The sequence below is a fragment of the Lutra lutra genome, chromosome 6, assembly GCF_902655055.1.
Source record: "Lutra lutra chromosome 6, mLutLut1.2, whole genome shotgun sequence".
Taxonomy (NCBI): Eukaryota; Metazoa; Chordata; class Mammalia; order Carnivora; family Mustelidae; genus Lutra; species Lutra lutra.
The window spans coordinates 145,174,777-145,201,213 of record NC_062283.1 but is presented as its reverse complement, the minus strand read 5'-3'; the positions used below and the strand labels follow the sequence as shown (position 1 = coordinate 145,201,213).

The window sequence follows — 26,437 nt, the reverse complement described above, 5'->3', positions numbered from 1 at the left end:
GAACAAAGCCAAAGGCACCATGAAGTCGAAGATGGCTGAACTAAAAAACCTGCCTCCAAGGACCATTACCTAGAAACAGTGGGTGAGAACCAACAGTTTGAAGGTCAAGGGCTTCCTTCAGCAGGAGTCATAAAATCGACCTGACAGTCTCTGTTCTAACTTATTCAAATGGGCCCGTCTGAAAATCTATCCGGGACACAACGAGGAATTCAATCAGCTGGGAAAACTACCTCTAGGGCTCACACCCCTTCCTGTGGGTTTGTGTTCATTTTGTCCTCCCTCTGAAGGAGAGTAGTGAGGAGGAAATATCGAGAGATAAGATGTCACATTTTCTTTAAAATAAAGCAAGAGCATATACCAAATTATGTATCCAGGAAATAAACATGATTTCATAAAGACGCTGTCTCGTGAATGTAAGTACATGAACTAGGTGGGCGCTTGATCTGTAATCTCCAGAAAGCTTTCCTCGATCATCCTTGCAAAATCCACCTGCTGAATTGCATGGGAGGAAGGTCTCTACTGAGCCAGCAAGCAGGGAGGCAATCAAGGCAGGGCTTTGTGATAGGGTCACCCCTACTTACTCATACCTACTTCTTTTAATTTGTGAGCCCAAGAGCTCCAACCCCCACACAGGGAGGAGCAGGCTCTCTGCTGAGCAGGGAGCTCAACATGGGGCTTGATCCCATGACCCTGGGATCATGACCTGAGCTGAAGGCAGACGCTTAACTCTTTGAGCCACCCAGGCACCCCAGCCTCCCTAAATTGTGTTTCCCAATTACTAACAATGGAGTGAAAGTCACAACAGATTGTTTATATATAACATTTAACTATTCTGAAACTTGAAAAAATACTAGTATTAAGAGTATTAGTATTGTCCTCTTTCTGCTCTTACACTCAAATATCAAGCAATAAAATGTCACGGTTGTTAAAAAAAAAAAAAAAAAGTAAAACACGCATTCACAGCAAGTAGCCAGAAGAGGGCGCTATCTTTATAAGCTTAGTAGAAGCCCAAAAAAATGAAAGATGGGTTTTCAGTTTCAGTTCTTTAAGTTATTAGTGATCTAGAAAAGTGTCATCAAAATTGCTCATTATAGGGGCGCCTGGGTGGCTAAGTGGGTTAAGCCTCTGCCTTCGGCTCAGGTCATGATCTCAGGGTCCTGGGATCGAGTCCCGCATCGGCCTCTCTGCTTGGCGGGGAGCCTGCTTTCTCCTCTCTCTCTCTGCCTGCCTGTCTACCTACTTGTGATCTCTCTCTGTCAAATAAATAAATAAAATCTTTAAAAAAAATTGCTCATTATATTTGCTACTTTACCAGTGGCTCTCAAACTTAAAATGCATAAAAAATTATCTGGGCACTTGTTAAATACACACTCTTGAGCCACACCTGGTCCCATGGAATTGGGAACTTTGAATTTGAAACAGCTTTTGCAGCTGATCCTGGAGCAGGGTTCCCAGAAGCCACAGTAAAAACTCTAGGTGCAGAGGGGCGCCTGGGTGGCTCAGTGGGTTAAAGCCTCTGCCTTTGGCTCAAGTCATGATCCCAGAGTCCTAGGATCAAGCCCCGCATCAGGGAGCCTGCTTCCTCCCCTCTCTCTCTGCCTGCCTCTCTGCCTACTTGTGATCTCTGTCTGTCAAATAAATTTAAAAAAAAAGTTAAAAAAAAAAAAACTCTAGGCGCAGAGATGGCCAATTGCCCAAGAGAGGAGGGGCAGGAGGTGACCGTACCAGAGGGCTGGGTAGCTAGCTGCCTGCAGAACACTGCAAACACCACGGAGGTCTGCATGCTTTAATCATTCCGACTCACCCCAGATGAGCCACAACTATGGCTTACAGGGAATTATTTTAAGACAACAAATTATTTTAAGACAACAACAAGAAATATCAAATTATAAAATCTTAGAGGGGAACTAAAGCCAGTCTATAATCGGGGGTGGGATTTAAGAAAACCAAAATCTATAAAATATTTTTTGTACCCTTTACCCGCAAAATAAAAATTGGAATTCATCTTTTCTCGCTTTTAAACTTTTTAATTATTGCAAAAGTAGCACAACAAACTGCTACAATTAATATCTTCATTGGATTATTCCTTAATACCTTGTCTACTTTTAAGGAAATTTGGGGAGAATTTACCTTAAATGGCACACGTCCAACAGAACCATTAAAATAGGTATATAAAAAGGAAATGGGGTGACAGAGGGCATAATGATTCTTGGAATTCCTTCAATTGAACATTAAATTTGGCTCTAGGTTTCTGGATAAAAAGGAAAAGGACTCTACAGAGAACATCACCTTGTGTTTCCAAGCAGCTCCATCCTTACTCATGTCATTCACTCACTCAATCATTCCCTCAGAGCTCCAACCCTCAAAGAATTCTACAGGAAAAGTTAAAATTGAATGTATACGCCCAAGAAAAAACTTCTTCTGTCAAAAACAAAAAAACAACAAAAAAAAAACATAACGACACAGGTGCGGCTAACAGGACAGAATAGAGCGAAGAGCCTTATCATAAAAAGAAATTCTGTAGAAGTTCAAACAGGTGGGAGATAGTCAACCCTGCTAGGAATTAGATGAATTCAAATGAAAATGATGGGAAACCATTTCAGACAACCAACATGATTTAGCAAACTGATATAGTTTGGATTGTTTTTATGAACAATTCCCACTGGTAAGGGGAATTGCCCCTTCCCAGGGACAATGTTCCTAACCTCTGATCTTATCCTTCTCTTTCTAGAAATATTCAGAGATGTGCCAAAGACTTATCTACAAAGATGTGCATTGTACTTGTATTTATTATTTTAATAATATCATAAATTCCTAAAAATATAAGAGCAAAACCAGAAGTTCTCTCATTGTACACAATGGTGATTTGGTTCAGTAAGTGAAGTCATATTCCAGTGTTGGAATGAGAGGCGGTCATCAGAAAGTATGTAGTTGATGGGGGATAAGGATATGCAAAAATGTTCTTTGTAAATTATTATGTGAAGAAATAGTATAAAACTGTATGTACAATTTGATCCCAATTATGTAAATCTATTAGCTTGACTCAGAGAAAATCGTCTTCAATCATTTTTACCTAAAAACATCAATTTCCTAATGGTTTAATCTCAATACTTTTAAAAATGTGTGTGTAAAGTTATGTGTGTATATGTGTGTATTTGTATACACACACATACACAATCTACACTTACAAACATAGATACACTGATTCACCAAAGAACAGGTATGATGGGGGCGCCTGGGTGGCTCAGTGGGTTAAGCCGCTGCCTTCGGCTCAGGTCATGATCCCAGGTCCTGGGTTCGAGCCCCACATGGGGCTTTCTGCTCAGCAGGGAGCCTGCTTCCTCCTCTCTCTCTGCCTGCCTCTCTGCTTACTTGTGATTTCTCTCTGTCAAATAAATAAATAAAAATCTTAAAAAAAAAAAAAGAACAGGTATGATGTATGATAGACACGAAAACGTTAACAGAAGTTTTCAGGGTGAAGTCATTGTCTTCTTAACATTATTTGTTATGCTTTTCTTCACTTCTCAATTTTTTTTTCACTTTTTTAATGTGAAATTTTTTTAACTTTTTAATGATTTTTTTTTAACACATTCAGAATAAATGTAATTTGCAGTCCCGTTTCAAGGGATAGGAGTTCAAGGTGGCCAGAGTGTGGTAGGACCACCCACGCACCCCGCCCTGGTGGTTCAAATGAGCAACGCTTCCCCAGGGTAATTTCGCAAACACATCAAAGCCTTTCAGGTGCTCACAGCTTTGACCAGCCATTCTTCTTCTTAGAATCTCTCCAAAGGAAATAAGCAGAGATGCCACGATACCTGAACAAGATGTTCATCACAGAGTTATCTGTGATATGAAAGTTTGAATACAGTGATACACTCCCTGACAAGAGGGAACAGGCTGGGGGTGCCTGGGTGGCTCTGTCCTAAGTGTCTGCCTTTGGCTTAGGTCATGATTCCAGGGTCCTGGGATTGAGCCCCACATCAGGTTGGTGGGAAGCCTGCTTCTCCCTCTCCCTCTCCCTCTCCCACTCCCCCTGCTTGTGTTGCCTCTCTCGCTGTGTCTCTCTCTTTCAAATAAATAAAAATCTTAAAAAAAAAAAAAAGGAGGGAAAAGAAGGAGGTTGAGTATATCCATCTGATGTATTTTATGAGGCAGTCAATGTATGTTGGGATCAGTCTTAATAACCTAAGAAAATGTTGGTGCTATATTGAATTTTAAAAGCAAAACTAAAACTTATATATAGTCTGATCATAAATCTGTTTTAAAGAAGTCTGTACGCCTGGGAGCACCTGGCTGGCTCAGTGGATGGAGCATACAACCTTTGATCTTATGGTTGTGAGTCTGAGTCCCATGTTTTGGGTGTACAGATTACTTAAAAATAAAGCCTTTATAAAAAGAAATGTAAGTCTGTACGTGCCCACACATGCACAGAATCACTTGAAAGAAGACTGGAAGACTGTGTGTGTGTGTGTGTGTGTGTGTGTGTGTGTGTGTGTGTGTGTGATCTACAGCAGTTTGTTGAGTGGAGGGGTTTTTATTGCCTTCTGTACACTGTTCTGAATTTCCCAAATATTCTGCCAAAAGTATGCATGACTTCTACAATCAGAAAAGGAATACCTTTTATCAAAAGTGAAAAGAAATTTCCCTCTTTGCAAAATGGAGGATGGAATATGGGGGAAGCAGGTGAGCTTGTGGGGACCCGCTAGAGCTCCGGCGTTAGAAGTGGGAAAGAAGAGAGCGAGCGGGGTGAAGATTCAGGACACTGGGGAGGCAGAAGTGTCGGGACTTGCTGACCAAATGGATGACAGGAGGGAGTCAGGTCTGAGGCTCAGCTGTGGGGATTGGGGTAGGGAATACAGGCTGGGGCGGCCAGCTTGCTGACGGGCTCCGGGGCCACTGGCCTCCTGACCCACCCTGTGCCATCTCTCCTGCTTTAATAGAGCGGACCTGTGTCACCGCGGGACAGAGCAGAAATGACAGGGTGTGCTTTGTGAAGCGGGAGCCTAAGAGAGAAGTTCCCAGGAGTTCTGGGTAGCTGAAGGCAGAGGATATTGCGGGAGGAGGAAGTCTTGAGGATGGTTGGGGGGGAGGGGGCATGGTACACAATGTGAACACATTTAATGCCACTGAACTATAAGGTTAAGAATGGTTAAAATGCAAATTTTATGTTGTGCATATTTTATCATAATAAAAAAATTTTAATATAAAAAAGGCCAGGCTCTGCTTTTGTCTCTCAGGGCCCTGGGGGCCCGGAGGGAAGCCAGCCAGCGCGCGGTAAGCACCCTCGGGCAGCCCTGCAGAGAGCCGGGGTGGGGAGGACCCCCGCCTCCGGCCGCCAGCAGCAGGCGCACACCTGGTCTGTGTGTGAGCCCCCCACGCCCCGCCAGGGGAAGCAGATCCTCCAGCCCCGGACAAGCCTCCAGCTGAAGACAGAAAGCGTAAAATAATATTGATTGTTTTAACGTTTGGAGGAATTCGTGAATCCAGCAATAGAACGGGGCAGGGCTTTGAGCCGTCTCGTACTCATCTGTGCCTCGTACCACCGTATCGTTTCTCCAGCTTCCGATGAGGATGTGGAACCCGGCGGACAGGCCTTCCCCGACTCCCGCGCGCCGGCGGGCGGGCTTGCGGCGGGCTCGCGGCGGGCTCCCCACAGGGCCCACCAGAGGGCGCCAGAGAGACCAGACGGCGGGAGGTTCCTGAGCGCAGCCCCGGTCTGGGAAGGGTCTGCTTCCTGCCGTTCCCACCGGGGGTTCCCACGGGCCTCCCTTTTTGCCTCTCTTCCTCCAGTAAGACCAGTTTCACCGATTCCCTAAATTAAATCCTCTTTGCTCAAATCCCCACGTGGTTCCTATTTTCCTAACTGGTCCTCAGCCGATACAGCAGGTGGACCAGAGTCCACTCGGTTACTGGGCCAGCTTGTCTGGTGCGGGCACAGGTGTAGGTCAGGGGGGTTCCCTCCTGCCCAGGGGAACCGTCATCTCACCCCGACTGCCCTTCCAGCAGGCTCCTCGCCTGCAACCTCCCCCCACCCGAGCTCAACTCACACCTGTGCTCCCCCAGCTCGGCACTTTCCTCGTCTCTCTGTGCCTTTTGAGTCCAACTCCCCCTAAATTGGACGGTAAGAAAATGAGACCCTCAGTATGTGAGGAAGCAGTTGTAGAGGAGGAAGGAATTTGGGGTTTTTTTCCTTGTTATTTCTTTCTTTTATACCTTGGGAGTAATAATAAGAGAAAAGGGTGATTTGTTCTCAGGCTGACTTCATTGTCTACTTTCTTTTCTTGACCTTTTCATTCCGGTGGAAAGTCACTGGACAAAGAAGAGAAACCCAGGAGTTCAGGTACATTCCTGTCCTATTCCTCACGTCCTCTCACTTCTACTCAGCGGAAGAGTACCAGAGAGATGATGAGAAGGTAAGGGGCGCGCACACCTGTGTTCCCCCTTGCGAGTTCATTTCCCTCACGGCAGTAACCATACTACAGCCTCAACAGTTTCCAGGAGAGGTCTTCACGGAGTTGTTGTTGAGAAATTACAGAAACTTCACTCCCCACCGTCTTACCATTAATGAAATAGGAACTGAGTGGAAAAAAAAAAAATGAGAATCTACCACCTGACCCCAGCCCCCCAACAAAAAAGGTATTTTTAAAATTTTAAGTACAGTCAACTTTCCAAGGTGGGGCTTGAACTCACAACCCTGAGATCAAGAGCCATTTGTCTACCGACTGAGCCAGCCAGGCGCCCCCAACAAAAAAGTATTTTAAAGTATTTTAAAGACACAAAACAAAGCAATAAAACTCAGACCTCATCCTGCCATGCTTGTCTAGATTATGCCCTAAATGGGGATGACAGCCCCAGGGAGGAGAAAAGGGGGGTTAGTGGATGTGACAAATTTTAGTTCCAGTACAGATACAGAAATACACCTAGGGTAGTAAACTCTCATGGGTGGGTAGTATTCAGGAAATAGTGTCAGGAAGCCTGCTTGGGACGGGAGAGAGGGTTGTCAGGAAACACGCTGAGGAGCACTGTCCTGGGTGAGCCACACCCACTTGCCCACCCTTTGGCTCGAGCATACCCGTTAGCACTGTCCTTCCTTCCAGATTTGTAAGAAACTCTGCAGAAACGTCATCTTTGCTTGAGTAAGAAGGGTCTGGAATAGAATCCAGGAGATAAGGTAATGCCAACGGAGCATCAACCTCAGCGAACAGTGTCTTTTATAAAAGCTGAGTGTCAGGCTCTGACACATGGCTTCCTTTCCTTGCCAACACATTTTGGCTTGTGGCTAAACAACTTCTTTACCTCAAAGGTCACTTTTTCCAGGAGAAAGAAGAGTTTCAGGCCAGCTCGTTGCCTCTAGGTCAGTCTAGGCTCCTCGTGTCTAGTCCCTGCTGACCAGCATCCCAGAGGAGGGGTGTTACCCCCGTGGATGAACGCGGGTCACAGAGCACGCGGGCTCCACTTGATTCTGATGACACATGCGCATGCTTTTATCTGATAAGTCATTCTCTGATCTGTGCCGCTCACATGTTACCAAAGCCAAATTAGTTCTCCCCATGGTTTCTGGCCCCAGCTACCAATGACACTGTTACATCAGCTTTGCAAATTCCTCATAAGATATTTCAGGTGCCCAGACCACATGCACACTTGCACACAGAGAATCACGACGTGTGCTCCCTTCCTAAGCACCAGCCTCTGCCGAATTCCAATACCGTTCACCCGCTGGGGCCTTCAGCTAGTCCATCATTTTGCTCAAGTGTCATGAACAAGGTTTTGTGCTCGGTGCCATGAGGGGCTAACAAGATTTGAAAAGCACACTTTCTGCTTCCGGAGAGAAAGAGAAGTATGCAAATAACACAGCATAAGGCACTTTCCCCAGTTATGGAAGGGATGGGCAAAGCAGAGCTGCCGGAGTGTCGGAGGAGGGAGAGCCCACTCCCACAAGCAGGAAGCCAGGGAGACCCCCGGGGGAGCAGGCAGATTTCCGCAGGTGAGCTGCGGTACAGAGGGGAGCACCACAAGGAACGATGCTGAGCAACATCGGCCAAATGACCTGTAAAATGTTGGTTTGTTTGTGTTAAGTAGGCTCCATACCCAGCGTGGAGCCTGACACAGGGCTCGAACTCATGACCCTGTGATCAAGACACGAGCTGAAATCAAGAGTCAGACATTCAACCCACTGAGCCACCTAGGCATCCCAGCCTATCAAGTTTTTATATTCAACAGTCTTAACATAAATATTTTAAAACTAGAAGTATATCATTTTACTTTAGGAAAAAACTTAAGAGCACTTACTTTCAGTTGGAAATTTCTTGGCTCGCTCCTCAAAGAACCATTCTCCAGTTTTTATTTTCACATTTCTGAAAAACAAGCAGAAAGGAAGCCTCAGACAGAGATGTGGATGGTGCTGTGTTTGGCTCATAAGAGGTAGGTAGATAGTATCACACAAAATTAGTCTTGCAAGGGTCCTCAGAGTTCAAATTTCTGGCCCCAACCCCTACTTTACAGATCTCCGGTAGAGATTAAGTGATCTGTTAGCCGCAAAGCTGGGAGTCTCTACTTGGGTCTCTTTTATCCTCTTTGTAACATATAGATGCAATGTATACATACTAACATATGGGTGTGACCAATCCATATTAAGCACTTCATGTTTTCCTAATAAATATACAGGGGGAAACAGAATTGCCATCAAAATGATCAATTTATTATGTTTACAATGGTCAACAATGGCATGAAGGATAATTAACAAAAAAATCCAAAACTGTCCATTTGGCCAGGAGGGAGATCATCCCTAAAATAGGTTAAGGTTAGTTTGTGTCAACCGCGATGTTTCCCAAAAGCTGACAAAGTAGCCGTGAAGTTTCCCGGACAGACCTGAAGTCTGGAACACGGGATCCCTGCACGGGGTGGAGACCCGGGACGTGGGTCCAAGCAGACCATCTACGAACCGGCCTTTTGTTGGCCACCGCTCTGCTGGCAGTTGCTGGGGTTGCTCTTCAGCCCCGCATCTCCTCCAGTCTCAGTCACAGGAGGAACGGGGCCCTTCGTATGCTCTCTGTTTGCAATCAAAGTCCGCAAATGCCTTGTGCCCTTTACCCTTCCAAATTCCTGGAGAAGCCACCTAACATCAAAAAACCTTAGAAACGTAGAATTGTTAACATCTCTTTAGGATGTAAAAAAAAAATCAACACACAGATACTACAAGTTTTTCACACCCTTAAAATAATGTGCCACAAAACTTGCCAATTCCTGGATTATGAAAGTTGAAGAAAAATTAGAACGTCAACTTACGAATTCTCGTCTATAAAATACTGAAATAAGGGGGCGCCTGGGTGGCTCAGTGGGTTAAAGCCTCTGCCTTCAGCTCAGGTCATGATCCCAGAGTTCTGGGATCGAGCCCCGCATCGGGCTCTCTGCTCGGCCGGGAGCCTGCTTCCTCCTCTCTCTCTCTCTGTGCCTGCCTCTCTGCCTATGACCTCTGTCTGTCAAATAAATAAATAAATAAATAAATCTTTAAAAAAAAATACTGAAATAAGTTCTCCATTAGGTTCTTTTAGGCTACATATGAACTCAAATGGATTTTTCTTAACTAATGCTTACAACTGTTCTAAATGTAGTCATTTCACAAATATATGTCAAACCACATGTTTTTAAAAAAGTTTTTAAAAACTTCCTCTACGGAGTTCTAATAATTATTGGAAGACAATAACCAGCTACCTCCACTTTATCTCGTGAGCAACTGTCATGTTCTCCAATTACTAAGTAAATCATGATTCCCAATGCTTAGTGACTAGAATAAGGGAAAAATACACAGGCCTTTTATAAATTGTGATAGCAGAATTTTGATCATCAGTCATTGCCATTCAGAGCCAAAATATATAGAATGTTCAACTGTGGTATGTCCTGGGGTGGGGGGGAACAGGGAAAAGTTGGCACTTTAAATACAAACATTTAATCTACTAAACCAACACGAAACACTGGGCACTCAGCTCCTCGGAAGTTCCCTCCGCAGGCAAGGAGGGCATCAAACACCAGGCAAAGTCTGGAGAGATGAATGGGGCAGCCGGGGAATTCATGCTCTTCGAAGGACCACACCTGCCAACCGTTTATGCCTGTGGGAAACTCTTCCATCCTTACCAGCAGGATGAAGTCTAACCATCAGATGAAGAGAGTCGAGGAGCAAAATCAAATGTGGAAACAGGAGACCTCCGTCTACTAAATGAACTCAACTTCCTGGTGGTGGTGACCGTTTCAGCCAGTCTAGCCTGGCATGCTGCACAGCCTGTAACCCTTGGGACCAAAAGCATCCATGTCCAGGGCAGGACGGGGATGGCGCCGGCTTCGGACGGGAAGGAGGTCAGAGCTGAGAATTCAGCAGTGAATCAAACCACACCCCCCGACAGTCAGCGGAGACTAGCCGAGCCAAGCCAGACGCCGCGCACGGATCCACAATCACGAAAGGAAAGCTCAGTGGAGGGAAGGGGAGGGTAGAGACACCTGAGTCAACCACTGTCCTCCTCCAGCCCTGATTTCAGAACCTCTGCAGTGAATTAAAATATCTGTCCCCTGGCGCTGGGTCCTGTAACTGCATATCCCAGTTGACGACGTGTGAAGCTCAAGCAGGAGCTTTTCTGGCACCAGAGCTCTGGACACAGACTTCGTGTGTCTCAGGCCCACCTCTGATTAAAGAATAGAAGGATAAAAACACCACTGTCCTAAACCATGTGTCAAAATGCATGTTTTTTTGCATTGGAGGCTCTGTTTCCTTTGAGAATAGATTTGAGCTGGATCTCCCAATCCTTGCAGAATCAGCCATTCCTAAGCAATGGTCCCCTAATATCCCTCCTAAAGGTGCCTGTCCACACCAACCCCGAGATACAGAAAGGGGGACCATCTGTTGCTCTTATCGACGAAGGCAAGCAGACTTTGCAATGGCCACATCTGCTCGTCTCTGTCCTTGTTAAGGCCAACGCAGGGTAGCTTGACTCACAGCAACCAGAGGAAACATATTGTTATTTCTTCCCAGGTGATTAATCAGAATCTGGCTATGAAAGCTTCTTGAAACATTTTCTGAGCTCAGCAATAGGCTAATGCTTTTACATTCTTCAGAACCGAGACTTGCTTCTTTAAAACTTGTTCAATCAGGGGCACCTGGGTGGCTCAGTCGGTTAAGTGTCTGCCTTCAGCTCTGGTCATGACCTCAGGGTCCTGGGATTGAGCCCGCAGTCCTGTTCTCTGCTCAGTAGGGAGTCTGCTGCTCATTCTCCCTTTGCCCTTCCTACTCGTGCTTGCCTCTCAAATGAGTAAATTTAAAAAACATTTAAAAAACATTTTCAATCAATTGACAAATACATCTTGGAAAGCAAAAGCCTAGGGTTTGTGGAGACAGCAGAAGCTCCGGAATCAGGAGAGCTGAATCTGGCATCTGACCTTGCCAGTTGACTCTGTGCTAGGATCGCTCCCATAAATGCCAAGCCCGTGGCGCAGAGCCAGCTCTAACTACACTCCTGGAGATCCTAGCAACCATTCTCATAGCCTTGAACTCTGCTCATGCTGTCCTTGCTCATGCAGCAAACAAGAAGTAACTGTTGAAAAGCACTTTGCAAATCCCAGCATACAAATGTTGAATGATACAATGAACGGATGACCGGAACAGAAAGAGCCTTTGACCTGTTACTCTCAGAGCAAGCAGTGAGCCAAACAGCCTGCTGGAATGCAGTTTTACTTTGCATCGAAATTACTTGCATCTGCGGATGGACAATTAACAGTAACACATGCCACCTAACAGCTAACCATAAACACGCCTTATGTCTTCAAAAAGTCAACATGATGTCCCTAGAGTTGCTTAATGTATTTTCCACCATTTCAAGGGACAAGAGGTGGAAAACTGGTCTGCAGAGATGGGATTCTGGAAATGCCTCGGGAGGTGCCTCTCCCTGGGTAGATCTGCTCTCCAGCCGATGTCCTGACAGCCAGGAAGCCTCAGGAGGCCCCTGAGGGCCCATCAAACGAACAAGCTGACAAAAGTCCAAATGAAGAAGCTGAATATTATACAACTGAGACCCACCTAAGGGCTTTGTGCTAGCCTATCCATCTGTTGGGTAGTTCCCAGCTGGAGGAATCTGAGGAGAGCCTACGGTGGAATTTTCTCAGTGTATTTTTACTTCAAATAATCTCACATCTAAGATGGTTTTTAGTTACAAAGCAGAACAGTGATGTTTTTTCCTGCCAGCTCAGTTGATCTGCTTTCAACGTTTTTACAGGAAAAAAAAAGGCTGACCATAGTGATTAAATCCTAGGTAACTAGGGGAGGACTTAGAAAATCAAGATGAAGATAAAGAAGTGATTGCATCGAGCTGCTGCCACCCCTTCTTGCAAAATGGTTGTAGCTCTCTCTCAGCTGACCTCAGAGAGAAGACAGGTGCCCCCTGTGTCATATTCAGAGCTGAATTCACAGCGCCAAGCCTGACTGGGGCACATGGCAGGGGCCAGAGAATCCCTGTGGGATTAATTCTGATTAATCACCTGGGAAGAAATAACAATATGTTTCCTCTGGTTGCTGTGAGTCAAGCTACCCTGCGTTGGCCTTAACAAGGACAGAGACGAGCAGATGTGGCCACTGCAAAGTCTGCTTGCCTTCGTCGATAAGAGCAACAGATGGTCCCCCTTTCTGTATCTCGGGGTTGGTGTGGACAGGCACCTTTAGGAAGGATATTAGGGGACCATTGCTTAGGAATGGCTGATTCTGCAAGGATTGGGAGATCCAGTTCAAATCTATTCTCAAAGGAAACAGAGCCTCCAATGCAAAAAAACATGCATTTTGACACATGGTTTAGGATAGTGGTGTTTTTAATCCTTCTATTCTTTAATCAGAGGTGGGCCTGAGACACACGAAGTCTGTGTCCAGAGCTCTGGTGCCAGAAAAGCTCCTGCTTGAGCTTCACACGTCGTAAATGAATAAAAAGCCCCAGCCTTGTGGGAGCCACTGAGAACTGTAGGGAGAGGCTGGGATCCTGCTGGGCTGTGCACTGAGATCTAACGTGTGTGGGCCCCTCTAAGCACATGGGGTGGGTGTCACAGACTCAGGCACCAGGCAGAGACTATAAAAGAGGGAAGCAAGCTGCGTGAAGACAATAGGGAGGGGTGGGGACTGTGGTGAGTTGGAGAACCCGCAGTCCATTTTAAGGCATCGAAATGATAAATATTAGACTTCCGGCCAAAGACACATGGGCTGTCGGCAGGCTTTTGGTCACGCGTTTGTGACTCTTGGTTTGTTACATCAGATTGACAAAAGTGAGAAAAATTGCTGCACTTGAGGCCTCGACAAAGAATCGGATTAGAGACTGCACATTGCCCTGTTCTCTCTGGAGATCTAAGAAGGGCCCCCCCACCGCCATAGGGGCCACAGGAAGAGTGAGAAACAAGGAGTCCGTGCTTGTTGGCAATTCCTCAGCCCAAAGAGACAACTGAGAGCCTCTGACAAAATGCCAAAGACGTCTCGGGACACACAGCACTTGTTGAAATGGGGAACGTTTCAGAAAGTACTTTGTCCTCAAAAGCTACCTGAGACCCATGTCTAAGAGAAGGAGAAAGAAAGACAGAAGGAGAAACCAGGCTGACATGAAGAGACATCAGACTAGAACAAAGACAAATCTGGCAAAAAAAAAAAAGAGAGAGAGAGAGAACAGTCTGCCAGGAAGCAGGAACAGAACGGAGAGGCCGGAAAGCTGAAGAAGTGAGCTGACCCAGCGGACGCGCTTTTCTGGAACGTGAACAGAAAAGTAAAAGACATCAGATGTTGGAGGACAGAGAACAAAGGTAACCTCCGCATTAAAAGTTACCCTCTAAGAAGCAAGGGCAAGTGGCATAAAAGATGGTCAGGGGACTCACAGCTGACTGACGAAAATGTTACCAAGTCAAAAACCAAGCAAACCTTCACCTTGCACCCATTAGGGGGGCGACTAGCAAAAATGAAGCAAAACAAAACAACCTGAAAAGAACAACTATTGACGAGAACGTAAGGGAAATGGTCGCCGTGTGCGCTGCCGGTGGGATCATTAAATGGTGCGCTACTATGGGAAACAGGATGAAAAAATTAAACATCTCAGTAGCATACAAGCCAGCAATTCCACTTCTGGGTCTGTCTCCAAAAGAACGGAACGTAGGGTCTCTTCTCTTAGAGATGTTTGCACAGCCATGTTCACAACAGCACCATTCACAATAGCCAAAGGGTAGAATCCATCCAAGTGTCCATCAAGGAACCAACAGACAAACAAAATGTGACAAAGACACGTGACAGAATAAACACCTTGAACACACAGCCTTAAAAAATGTGGGAACTTGCGGTAACCTATGACGTTCTGCTCAGTGAAATGAGCTGGTCATAGAAAGACAAAGACTATATGATTCTTCTGATCTGAGCAGCTAGAATCTGCAAATTCTGAGAAACAGAACATAGAATGCTGGTTCCCAGCGGGAGGAAGAAATAGTTGTTTAACGGGTATAAAGTTTCAGTTTTGCGAGATGGAAAAGTTCCGGAGATGGACGGTGGTGAGGGCTGCTTGAAGATGTGGACAGGCTTGCCTCTAAACTGTAGGGTGAAAAAGAGCTAAGATAGTAAATTTTCTGTTATATGTATTTTATCACAATTAAAGTTTGTAAAAATTTTTTAAGATTTGCTATTTGAGAGAGAGAGAGAGTGCACAGGGGAGAGAGGCAGAGGGAGAGGGAAAGTCTCAGACTCCACGCTCAGCATGGAGACCCACGTGGAGTCAGATCCCATGACCCTGAGGTCATGACCCAAGCCTTTAGAGAAGCCAGACGTTTAAACAAGTGCACCACCCAGGCACCCCTAAGTATGTATGTGTGTATATATATATATATATATATACACACATATACATATATGTGTGTGTGTGTGTATATATACATATATATATATATATATATATATATATATATATATTTTTTTTTTTAGACAAGCAAATCCAGGGGATGGGGGCTCAAAGGAACTTTATTCCTTAAAACCAACATAGAAGAGCTCACAGCCAGACATGGATGAGAAACCGTTTTTAATTAAAAGGCTACGGGAGAAGAAAAGCCAATATTTGTAACACATAAAAACCAGATGATCACTAAAAGAAATAAAAATAAAAATAGCTTCAGGTGTGTCTGTCATATTAAATTCCAAAAGACAATGAGAACACGTTTCCTGAACTTTGAGATAAAAAGGTTGGGACCTAAGATTTTACTCACGAGCGAAGGCTATGGAGGAAAACCTTAAATTTGCAATGACTCAGATTTATGCTACCCACATGCTCTTCTGGGGCAAAAAAGTCCTTCAAGAGGTACTTCAGTTAATTGAAAAATGAATCAAAATAAAGAACTTGCAAATTGGGAAATCATCATCTCAAAAGATGGGCAATGAGCGCTCAGATGTGTTAAACCTTAGAGTTGGTTTAATAATTGTAAACTATAATCGTAAAACTATGCAGGTGACCCAAGTAATCACTGAGGGAGATGTTATAGGACATAAAAGTAATAATTTATATAACAATATAAATATTTCAAGATGATGAAATGAGTAACATTTGTAAACATTTCCATCTCTATGAATTTCTGACTCTACTCTGGGTACATCATGTAAGTAGAATCATACATTTTTCCTTCTGCCTTATTTCACTTAACATAGTGTTTGTGAAGTTCATCCCTGTTTGCGCAGGTATTAAATCTCATTCTCTGTCGTGGCTGAATGACATTGCACAGCACGTATATATCACATTCTGTTTACCCACTCATCACTTAACGGACAAAGGGTTGTCCTGTGACTTTGTGAATAAGGCTGCGGTGAACACTGGTTTATTGTGTGAGTGTTCAAAAGCTACAAGGTTTTGTCATAAACCAATATGAAGAAGCGCCTTGATGGCAACAGTCATCGAAACATCCAACTCTTGGTGTTGGTTCGGGTCATGATCTCGGGGCCCTGGGACCCAGCCCTGAGTCGGGCTCCGCGCTCAGCATCTCATCTCAGCATCTCATCTCAGCATCTGCTCGAGATGCTCTCTCCCTCTCCCTCTGCCCCTCCCACTTGAGCTCTCTCTCTCTCTCTCTCTCTCTAAAATAAATAAATAAATCTTAAAAAAAAAAAAAAACCTTAATATCTTCATTTTGTTATTTCAGGTGGCAAAAGGCCAGGGAGGAAGCAGGGCCTGCCAAGCTCACCGAGTCACTGAAGGGGCCCATGGCTCCAGGTCACTCACCCCCTCAGGGCCTCACAGCTCCTCACATCACTGTGGCCTCCCGGCCAAGCCGGGCTTCCCTGACTACGCAGACTCAGAGAGGACAACCAGGCCGCTGGCTGCGGGGAGAGGATGAGCTGCCCTTGAAAGGGGCCTGAAGCAGGATCACGTGTGAACGGCGCTTAGCCGGCAGCGAGCACCCAGCCCACCCCGGGCCACCTCCATCCTGGCTGCTGCCTCTCGAAGGTTGATGAGAAAGAAATGACCTGTCTTCCCACCCAGGCAGAATGGTCCCTGGGGGTGCCCGAGGCCAGGCAGAGCCCCCCTCCTCCTGACAGGGCGGCAGCTGGCCTGCTGTGTCCAGACGGGCCCACCAGCAGCCCCAACCCACTTACCCGGATTGGTTCCCAGCTGGGAAACTATTTACACAGGCTACCAGGCCAGTGGTACATCATAATTCTATATTATATGTATTAATAAAAAAAAAAATATATATATATATATATACTAATATACTAGTATAGTATATTAGTTCTTAGGATCTGTCGGCATTTTAAAACTTATTTTTTTTTAAGATTTTATTATTTATTTGTCAGAGAGAGAGAGAGGGAGAGAGAGCAAGCACAGGCAGACAGAATGGCAGGCAGAGGCAGAGGGAGAAGCAGGCTCCCTGCCAAGCAAGGAGCCCGATGTGGGACTCGATCCCAGGACGCTGGGATCATGACCTGAGCCGAAGGCAGCTGCTTAACCAACTGAGCCACCCAGGCGTCCCAAAACTTATTTATTTTTTAATTTTAAGTAGGCTCCAGGCCCAACATGGGGCTTGAGCTCACGGCCCTGAGATGGAAAATCGCGTGTCATCCGGGCTGAGCCAGCCAGCTGCCCTAGGGTCTATCGACATTTATGAGAAGATTCAAACTTTAAATACATTTCCTAAATCAAACTGAAAATTAACCCAGATGGGCTTAACATGTCAGACTGTATGGCGTGTAGGATGTTATGTGCGTCCTTCCTCCTTTCCCAAGCATTAGGCAACACAAATCTACCACCTCTAGATTATGGATCCTTAAACACAAAGTGACCATTTCAAAGGCGGCAAAACCTGTGCTTGGAGGATTCTGTTCAAGGTAACAGTTTCACTGCCTTGTCAGGAGGTTTTTACAGTTTCAAAATTTCTTATCTGATGACTTCATTTCTGTAGTTACAAAAGCGCTGTCCGTATGGGCAGCAATTATGTAGTAGAATTAGGCAGACACATTTCTTTCCTTTTAGAGAAGCACCTTTGTTAATTTCTTAAAAGAATCGTCAAGTGTAAGTTTGAATCTTGGAAAGTTATCACAAAATCGAATCCCATCATCACTAAAGCATCCCAAAGACAGAAGGCATTTCAGAGGAGTATAACATACTGAGGTCAGCTTTCACATTAGCTAGAAATCCACGGGCAACTTTCTTTGATAAGAAAGTCTGTTCTTAACTATCTGCATTAATGGAACAGTGCAGGAGATGAATCATCAAAAACCACTCAAGCCACATGACTTCCCTCTGGCGTTGGGATGCACTTTGGTCTGCTCTACGGACATGGGCATGGCATTGTGGACATTCCTATGAAAACATGACTTCAAAGGAACTACAAGCCTGTCTGGGATCCCTCCATCTGCCAGGACCCTTAGCTCTAGCTCAGAGTGTTAACCAAGGCAGCACCTCTCTACTGTGCTGGCCTTCCCCTCGTGCTGGCCTTCCCCTCAGGGCGAAAAGTTTCCACTGAGCTGAGTGTGGTGACAACTTCAAGTCTGAACAAGAGCGTTAATGATGCGGAAGGCTTACTAACCTCAAAGAAAGGTTTTAGAAGCAAGGCCTGTGTGACTAATCAAGTACTGATCACGGAAGAAATTTCAGCTTCAAAAAAAGGAATGATACTCAAATTATTGTGAAAGCATTCCCTTTAGTAAGTACAAAATAAACTTCTCAAAAATAAACTTTTCCCAAAACTGTCCTAGACACTTCTACTTTTTTACTCTCTGTTTTAGTAGCACAAGGGCTTCCAAGAATACTAAATGGTCATTACTCCCATTTGGGCCCAAGGATTAAAAAGAACGTCATGATCCTACGTACAGTGATCATCTACCACATTCCTACAGAAACGCTGTACATGTACCTCGTGAAACAGCCAAGCTAGACTGTGAGGACCAAAACAGATGCCATCTCCAAGTCAGAATGAAGAAGACAAAAACCTTATCTTAAAGAACAAGAGGTTTTTCCCTTGTAAAGTTGGTTTTAGTGGCTAATCTCTTGAAAATGTGTACATGTATGACAATGTCACATATTTACTCAATATATTCAACTTATGTATACTTTTTCTTGTGAAACTCAGGACCATAATTTCTATCAGCGATGTTAAAAATCAGATTAGAAAAAAGAATCAGGTTTTGAAATAGAAGAGAGGCGGCAAAGACATGTCACTTTAATCTCGGCACCAAGCTCACATCCTTCCTCGCCGGCCCCCCTATACCATACCCAGCATTCAGTTCCTTTTCAATATTTCGTAGAGTTACACCTTTTACTCACTTGAAGAGCAGAAGTATTTACAATAAAGACTGTAAATTATTCCATTCCCATACATTTGACTTGGTGGATATGAAGTGAGGATTCAGTATTTTATCAAACAAAACATGGTATTAGGGAAATGCTGGGAGCATCAGTCTGAAATTTCAAAGATTATATTTTCCAAACTCTGGGATGTCTTGCTCTAAGCAAGAAACACAACTGCTGTAAAACTTATCTTGACATGTCACTTGATTGTCAATAAAAATTATTTCACACAATGCAAAAGAGAGAGTACATCATTCTGTAATGATATCTTTACATCTAAATCCTAACCTAAAGTGTGTTTGAGCAACAACCAAAATATTCCCTTTAATAAATTCCAAAAATCTCATTTTAACCCTTCCTACTTTGCAGCAATAATTCAAATCCCAACCAGAGAACTAAGTATGTGATAATGAATGCCAAGGTCTGTATATCTATGTGTAACTGGGCACTCAAGTTTCTCTCCATGAGCCTCTGGCAGAGTAGATCAGAGACATGTAAGCAGTCCAAGAAAGTATCCTGGGATCAACCGTACTGCCTCCCACCATTTAAAATGTCTGTTCTAATTATTTATAAATAGCAAACATTCCTGATGCAACAGAGAGAAAGGACATCCCAACGAGTATCTGAGACTGAAGAATGAACGATTGCTTATGGTCACGGCCAGTTACAAAGCAAGAGGAAAAGATCACAGTTTGAAAGACAAACGTCTTGAACACCTATAATTCCTCAGCCATCTGCTTCCGGGAGAATGAACAGGTCCTTTCTAGACACATGAAGTTGGATGCTACTACACAGTCAATGATTTTGAAGGGAAAAAAATATCAATGTGAACCGAAGTCATGCAGTTCAATCTTATTTTTTAAAACCAAGCAAACAAGCAAATATGAAGCTTAGTCTCCCTGACATTTCAACGTGGTTGTTACTTCATCCCATGTCATTGTGGGAATTGTCAGTACATGGTGGGGGGCGGGGGGAGGACCACTGAACCAAGAAGCAAGGACTCATTTACATCTCTTCCTCTTCTTTCCTTCTCCCAAATCACCCTCTTTTGATGGCTCCTGCTGAGGACAACACATGGCCCCTCATGACTAGAGCAACTTTCACCAACTTTGTTCTTCCAAGTCCTTCTCAACATGTCTTTGCTTCCTGAGGTCTTTCTGCTGCTTCTCTTTTGTTCTCAATTTCGTTTTGCCTTCAGCCTTATCACTTCATGCCCAGTTCACTGCCAAGATGTTCCTGTGGATCACTGGCTGTCACCATCCCTGGGCCCTGGCCCCGCCCTGCAGAACACTGGTGCACTGTGATATGGCTTCCTCTTGGCAAAGCATCTATGCTCACATCCCATTTCCCGTGGCCCAAGATTCAAGGTCTTCTGAGTGGCTTTCCTCCCCACAGGCAAGGGAGGGCAGAGATCTAGAAGGGATGGGATTCAGGAGATCAGGGTTCTAGTCTAACTGACTTCCTGGCCTCAGGCTAACTACTTTCTGTCTCTTAGCCTCTTGTTTCACCTATAAAATTAGGATAATAATCCTCGTTGCCCTGTTTCAAGATTTAAATGAAACGTGCAAGATAAAAAAACTTTTGCACAGCAGAGATATAGTCAACAAAACTAAAAGGCAATGGAATGGAATTGGAGGAGATATTTACAAGTGACATTTCAGATAAAAGGCTGGCATCCAAGATCTATAAATAACTTACCAAACTCAACACCCAAAAAAACAAATGATCCAGTCAAGAAATGGGCATAAGACATGAACAGACACTTCTCCAAAGAAGACATAGGAATGGCTATCAGACACATGAAAAAAATGTTCATCATCACTAGCCATCAGGGAGATTCAAATCAAAACCACAATAAGATACCACCTTACACCAGTTAGAATGGCAAAAATTAACAAGACAGGAAACAACAAATGTTGGCGAGGATGTGGAGAGAGGGACCCCTCTCACACTGTTGGTCGTAATACAAGCTGGTGCAGCCACTCCGGGAAACTGTGGAAATTCCTCAAGAAGTTGAAAATAGAGCAACCCTATGACCCAATAATCATGCCACTGGGTATTCACTCCAAAAATACAGGCATAATAAAATGAAGGGGCACTGGTACCACAACGTTCGTAGCAGCAATGACCACAATAACCAAACTGTGGAAAGAGCAAAGATGTCCTTCAACAGATGAATGGATAAGAAGATGTGGTCCATATACACAATGGAATATGACTCAGCCATCAGAAAGGATGACTACCCCATATGTTGTCTACAAGAGACCCATTTTGAACCTAAAGATATACCCAGACTGAAAGTGAAGGGATGGAGAAGCATCTTTCATGCTAATGGGTGTCAAAAGAAGGCTGGGGTAGCGATTCTCATATCAGATAAATTAGATTTTAAACTAAAGACTGTAGTCAGAGATACAGAAGGACACTACATAATTCTTAAAGGGACTATCCACCAAGATGATCTAACAATTGTAAATATCTATGCCCCCAATATGGGAGCAGCCAATTACATAAGAAAACTGTTAATCAAGATAAAGAGTCATATTAATATGAATACATTAATAGTAGGAGATCTTAAAACGCCTCTCTCAGAAATAGACAGATCATCGAAGCAGAAAATCAATAAAGAAACAAGAGCATTGAATGACACGTTGGACCAGATGGACCTCATAGATATATACAGAACATTCCACCCTAAAACAACAGAATACTCATTCTTCTCAACTGCACATGGAAGCTTCTCAAGAATAGACCACATACTGGGTCACAAATCAGGACTCAACCGATACCAAAAGACTGAGATTATTCCCTGCACATTCTCAGATCACAATGTTTTGAAACTGGAGCTCAATCACAAGGAAAAGTTCAGAAGTAACTCAAACACCTGGAAACTAAAGACCACCTTGCTTAAGAATGCTTGGATCAACCAGGAGATCAAAGAAGAACTTAAACAATTCATGGAAACCAATGAGAATGAAGACACTTCAGTCCAAAACCTATGGGATATAGCAAAGGCGGTCCTAAGGGGGAAATACGTAGCTATCCAAGCCTCCCTCAAAAAAATTGAAAAATCCAGAACACAGCAGCTGTCTCTACACCTTAAAGAACTGGAGAATCAACAACAAATCAAACCAACTCCACACATAAGAAGGGAAATAATCAAGATTAGAGCTGAGATCAATGAGGTAGAAACCAGAGATACAGTAGAACGTATCAATGAAACTAGAAGCTGGTTTTTTGAAAGAATCAATAAGATTGATAAACCATTGGCCACACTAATCAAAAAAAAAAAAAAAAGAGAGAAAGCCCAAATTAATAAAATTATGAATGAAAAGGGAGAGATCACAACTAACACCAAGGAAGTAGAAACAATCATCAGAAGTTATTATCAACAGTTATATGCCAGTAAGCTAAGCAACCTAGATGAAATGGATGTATCCTTGGAAAACTATAAACTCCCAAAATTGAACCAGGAAGAAATCGACAACCTAAATAGACCGATATCTAGTAATGAGATTGAAGCAGTGATCAAAAACCTCCCAAAAAACAAGAGCCCAGGACCTGACGGATTCCCTGGGGAATTCTACCAAACTTTCAAAGAAGAAATAACACCTATTCTCCTGAAGCTGTTTCAAAAAATTGAAGCAGAAGGAAAACTTCCAGACTCTTTCTATGAAGCCAGCATTACCCTGATCCCCAAACCAGGCAAAGATCCTACCAAAAAGGAGAATTTCAGACTAATATCACTGATGAATATGGATGCTAAGATTCTCAACAAGATTCTAGCAAACAGGATCCAACAGCACATTAAAAAGATTATCCACCATGACCAGGTGGGATTCATTCCTGGGCTACAAGGATGGTTCAATATTCACAAATCAATCAATAGAACAAATTAATAAGAGAAGAGAGAAGAACCACATGGTCCTCTCAATTGATGCAGAAAAAGCATTTGACAAAATCCAGCATCCGTTCCTGATTAAAACGCTTCAAAGTATAGGGATAGAGGGAAATTCCTGAACTTCATCAAATCTATCTATGAAAAACCCACAGCAAATATCATCCTCAATGGGAAAAAGCTTGCAGCCTTCCCGTTGAGATCAGGAACATGACAAGGATGCCCACTCTCACCACTCTTATTCAACATAGTATTAGAAGTCCTAGCAACAGCAATCAGACAACAAAGAGAAATAAAAGGTATAAAAATTGGCAATGAAGAAGTCAAACTCTCTCTCTTCACAGATGACATGATTCTTTATATGCAAAACCCAAAAGACTCCACCCCCAAACTACTAGAACTCATACAGCAATTCAGTAACGTGGCAGGATACAAAGTCAATGTACAGAAATCAGTGGCTTTCTTATACACTAACAATGAAAATACAGAAAGGGAAATTAGAGAATCGATTCCACTTACTATAGCACCAAGAACCATAAGATACCTGGGAATAAACCTAACCAAAGAGGTAAAGGATCTGTACTCAAGGAACTACAGAACACTCATGAAAGAAATTGAAGAAGACACAAAAAGATGGAAGCCCATTCCATGCTCTTGGATCAGAAGAATAAACATTGTTAAGATGTCTATACTGCCTAGAGCAATCTATACTTTTAATACCATTCCAATCAAAATTCCACCAGTATTCTTCAAAGAGCTGGAGCAAATAATCCAAAAATTTGTATGGAACCAGAAGAGACCCCAAATCGCTAAGGAAATGTTGAAAAACAAAAATAAAACTGGGGGCATCACGTTACCTGATTTCAAGCTTTACTACAAAGCTGTGATCACCAAGACAGCATGGTACTGGCATAAAAACAGACACATAGACCAGTGGAACAGAGTAGAGAGCCCAGATATGGACCCTCAACTCTACGGTCAAATAATCATCGACAAAACAGGAAAAAATATACAGTGGAAAAAAGACAGTCTCTTCAATAAATGGTGCTGGGAAAACTGGACAGCTATATGTAGAAGAATGAAACTCGACCATTCTCTTACACCATACACAAAGATAAACTCAAAATGGATAAAAGACCTCAATGTGAGATAGGAATCCATCAGAATCCTAGAGGAGAACATAGGCAGTAACATCTTCGATATCAGCCACAGCAACTTCTTTCAAGATATGTCTCCAAAGGCAAAGGGAACAAAAGCCAAAATAAACTTTTGGGACTTCATCAAAATCAAAAGCTTCTGCACAGCAAAGGAAACAGTCAACAAAACAAAGAGGCAACCCACTGAATGGGAGAAGATATTTGCAAATGACAGTACAGACAAAAGATTGATATCCAGGATCTATAAAGAACTCCTCAAACTCAACACACACAAAACAGATAATCATATCAAAAAATGGGCAGAAGATACGAACAGACACTTCTCCAATGAAGACATACAAATGGCTATCAGACACATGAAAAAATGTTCATCATCACTAGCCATCAGGGAGATTCAAATTAAAACCACATTAAGATATCACCTTATACCAGTTAGAATGGCCAAAATTAGCAAGACAGGAAACAACATGTGTTGGAGGAGATGTGGGGAAAGGGGAACCCTCTTACACTGTTGGTGGGAATCCAAGTTGGTGCAGCCACTTTGGAGAACAGTGTGGAGATTCCTCAATAAATTAAAAATAGAGCTTCCTTATGACCCTGCCATTGCACTACTGGGTATTTACCCCAAAGATACAGATGTAGTGAAAAGAAGGGCCATCTGTACCCCAATGTTTATAGCAGCAATGGCCACGGTCGCCAAACTGTGGAAAGAACCAAGATGCCCTTCAAAGGACGAATGGATAAGGAAGATGTGGTCCATATACACTATGGAGTATGATGCCTCCATCAAAGGATGAAAACCCAACTTTTGTAGCAACATGGACGGGACTGGAAGAGATGATGCTGAGTGAAATAAGTCAAGCAGAGAGAGTCAATTATCATATGGTTTCACTTTTTCTCTGACTGCCGCAACCTGTCAGTTGGTTTTGTTTTTTTAAAATCACCGTCCTACAGCTTCCCCTTTCCTGATTTAAAAAACCTCATTCCCTCCTCCTGGTCCCACAACGGATCCACTTCTTCCCAAGGACCAAGTCTCAAGCTGAGGCAGCTATAGGGAGAGGAAAGCCTCTCGGGTCTGTCCCCCACCTGGGACCCCCACCACCTGTCAGTCATGACTGTCAAGTATTCTAAAGTTCTGCCAGCCTTCTCTCTAGGATGGGGGTCCAGGGAGGACAAAACCAGAGAGAGGACAGAGGGTTGCCAAGAAAGGAGAGGGGGTGGAATATGTGTTATAAATTATTTCGTTCTCTCCCCATATGATTTCCTGAGGCACTTCATTCCCCATAATGCAATTATCTTTGGTATTTTGAAAAGCATCCTTCTTTCACAATAAGGAAGCTGGGGTTTTAGAAATCACACTTTGTGTACTTAGAGGGTAGAGTTACAACAGCGAGGTCACAATACCCTCTTGGGTGCAGGTTTCAAAATGGGTTGCCTTCCCAGGAGACGGCCTCAGCCTCGTCCATCCTCCCAGTGTGGTTTTTAGCTTACAGTGAACTATTCAAAGACAAAAAACCATCAATGCCTTTAATCCCTTACCAGGCAATGGTCACCATTAGACTTCAAATACATACAGTTGATTGAAAGGAGGGAAGAAAATCTTAAGACTTTCTAGACATTATTTGGAATTATTACCTCTCAAGAGCCCAGGCAGCTCCCTGCAACTCCCTGCCCTTCCCTCTCGAGATAAGAAAAGCCCAAAGGGCTTGAGTGGGGAGCACTAAAAAACAGGAAAAAGCTCTATTTTTAACGTCTTGACGAATCGTCATACTGTTCTCCAGAGCAGCTGTACCAGCAAAAATATACATATATTAAAAATTTTTTAATTAGAAAAATCATATCTAAAAGAAAGAAAGACAAAGAAAAAAAAAGCAAAGGCTGAAGGACTTTGGCCTCAACAAACCAAAGAGACGCGAAATGGGTGAGGGGCGCAGAGTTAGCGCTGACAGAATCAGCCTGACTTGGCGAGCTGCTGTCCAAGTACAAGGTGGCTATTTAGGAGCAAAGAAATCTGGTTGAACAACTTCACTTCTTCTCTGGATGAGGGACTGAAATTAAGCCTTGCAAAGGGACAGGAAATTTGAGACCATTAATGCCAGGGGCCCAATAAGCACAGCCCTCGGACTGAGGGGGACAGAAAACCCAGCCACCGGCCCCCCACAGTGTGAGTGCCTCTCCAGATCTTTGTCCTGGGCACTCTCCCATCTGCAACAACACTTAGGAGCTCTTCTCAAATCCCCAAGTCTCTGGTTGTTCTAGATTCACACCAGACGAACGTCTCCCCTCCTCTAGGTTCTGCAATGTTCATGTGCGCGCTGTCCCCAACAAACAGGGACAACCTCTATTGTGTTTTCAAGTCATCAATGACCAGTCCATTCTTGCTTTGAAAAGTGGGAGCCCCAGACAAAGATGCTGTTTATCATTTTCAAAATGCATAGTTCCAAATGCCCATTCCATGTCAAAAACTTTTTTTAAAAAAAACCTTGCGACACCAAAAGATTGAAATACATGAAGATTCAGTCTGGCGCTAATAGAAAGCTACTCATTTCTTTGAGTATCCAATA

The 26,437-nt window shown here is 43.7% G+C and overlaps 1 protein-coding gene across 4 annotated transcripts in view; it reads right to left on the bottom strand.

Annotated features, from left to right (window-relative positions):
• SYTL3 (synaptotagmin like 3) overlaps positions 1-26,437 on the bottom strand; it is an 85,418-nt gene that overhangs the window by 42,358 nt on the left and 16,623 nt on the right. For 3 of the 4 annotated variants that reach the window (XM_047733293.1, XM_047733292.1, XM_047733295.1), the window contains exon 5: positions 8,290-8,354. In XM_047733293.1, the coding sequence (XP_047589249.1) occupies positions 8,290-8,354 (65 nt within the window). Of the gene's footprint in view, positions 1-8,289; positions 8,355-19,864; positions 20,089-26,437 lie in introns of those variants that run through there. The other variant, XM_047733296.1, reaches the window with a different exon arrangement.